Raw genomic sequence first — 1,512 nt, 5'->3', positions numbered from 1 at the left:
GCAGACAGAGACCTGCAGACAGAGTCCTGCAGACAGAGTCCTGCAGACAGAGACCTGCAGACAGAGACCTGCAGACAGAGTCCTGCAGACAGAGACCTGCAGACAGAGTCCTGCAGACAGAGACCTGCAGACAGAGACCTGCAGACAGAGACCTGCAGACAGAGACCTGCAGACAGAGTCCTGCAGCGCTCCACCTATACAGTCCCACAGATGCAGTCAGATGCTGACATCTGGTGGTCCCAAAGAGAAACTGATGAACTCAGAGTTTCCATCAAAAATTTATAAAAAATAAAATCTGCAGCTTTAACTTTTATAAACATTTAATCATGTTTTGTGATTTTCTCCACTCTGGTTTTTGTACTCGTTAAAACTGGACCAGATCAGATTTCTGATCAGTTAAGCTTTTATAATCAGACTCAAAGTTGACTGTAGTTACAGGGAATCCCACTGCTCCACTTCATGTGTGATGGGTCAAATGCAAAACATTTCATCATGGGAACATTGAAGACAATGCATAGAAGCACATTCACAATATTTATGCTAAATAAGCAGAAAACTGTGTTTGTGCATTGAATTTTTATTAACCTGACAGGTCAAACAGGAGGTCAGCATGTAGACTCAACTTTCAACTCCACACTGTTTCTATATGTCAGGTAAATCAATATGAGACTAAAGCAATAAAATGAGGGAACAGAAAAATAAAACAATGAAAAACAAAGGAGGACTTTAAGGGCCTGCCTTATAATTTGTTTTGACAACTGCCTGCTGCAGCACATCACAACCATAAATTAGGATTTTCTTTCTCCAAATCCTAATGTTACCAAATACTAAGAAAATGGATGTAAACTGTGACTTAGAAATTAAGAAAGTAATTTAAAATTTTCTTAAAACTCATCTTAGGCATTTAGAAATAATTTTAGGAATCCTAACTGAGCTGAAATAAAGATGTTTTAGTTTGGTTTAATGTCAGACAGTGGTTCTGTCTTGTTATACAGTTTATGTATACATCTGGTTTCAACTTTTTGAGAGAAATTTTACACTTCAGTGTAGTTACATTTGTTTACCGCTAGAAGGTGTAAATATTTTTGTTTCTTTATTCAAGGCTTCGTGCTCAGTTTGTTTGTCCTTCGGCAGCTACCGTAGTTCTAATGTAAACATGGCGTCCGACAACGACAACGACGAGGATTTTGTAAGTTATGGCACTCCGCTGGAGCCCTTGGAAGAAGGTAAAACTAATTTAATCGTGTCTGTCAATGTGTCATCTTCACGGGGAAACATTTCGACAGTTTTCTGGTGATTTAAAGGCGCTGAGAGGACCCTGCGGGAGGACAAACAGCTAGCTAGCTGCTAGCTGCCGATCGGTGAACCAGACTTCATTAAGAAAATGACCGATTTAACACAATCTGCATTACTGCAGAGAAGTCGTGGACTTTGCGTTTATATTGGGACCAAAAAGAGAGCTGTAGACATATTTGCTTCAGGGGAGTCTTTTAGTATTCATATTCATGCCAA

The 1,512-nt window shown here is 39.6% G+C and overlaps 1 protein-coding gene across 1 annotated transcript in view; it reads left to right on the top strand.

Moving 5' to 3' along the window:
• The first annotated feature begins 1,121 nt into the window (after nt 1-1,121).
• gpatch1 (G patch domain containing 1) overlaps nt 1,122-1,512 on the top strand; it is a 15,089-nt gene continuing 14,698 nt past the window's right edge. The window contains exon 1 of the mRNA XM_014030609.1: nt 1,122-1,226. Within this exon, the coding sequence (XP_013886063.1) occupies nt 1,157-1,226 (70 nt within the window). The 5' untranslated portion in view covers nt 1,122-1,156. The remainder of the gene's footprint in view (nt 1,227-1,512) is intronic.

Source organism: Austrofundulus limnaeus, unplaced genomic scaffold (assembly GCF_001266775.1).
Source record: "Austrofundulus limnaeus strain Quisiro unplaced genomic scaffold, Austrofundulus_limnaeus-1.0 Scaffold1091, whole genome shotgun sequence".
NCBI classification, from domain to species: Eukaryota; Metazoa; Chordata; class Actinopteri; order Cyprinodontiformes; family Rivulidae; genus Austrofundulus; species Austrofundulus limnaeus.
This window is presented reverse-complemented; position numbering and strand designations above follow the sequence as displayed.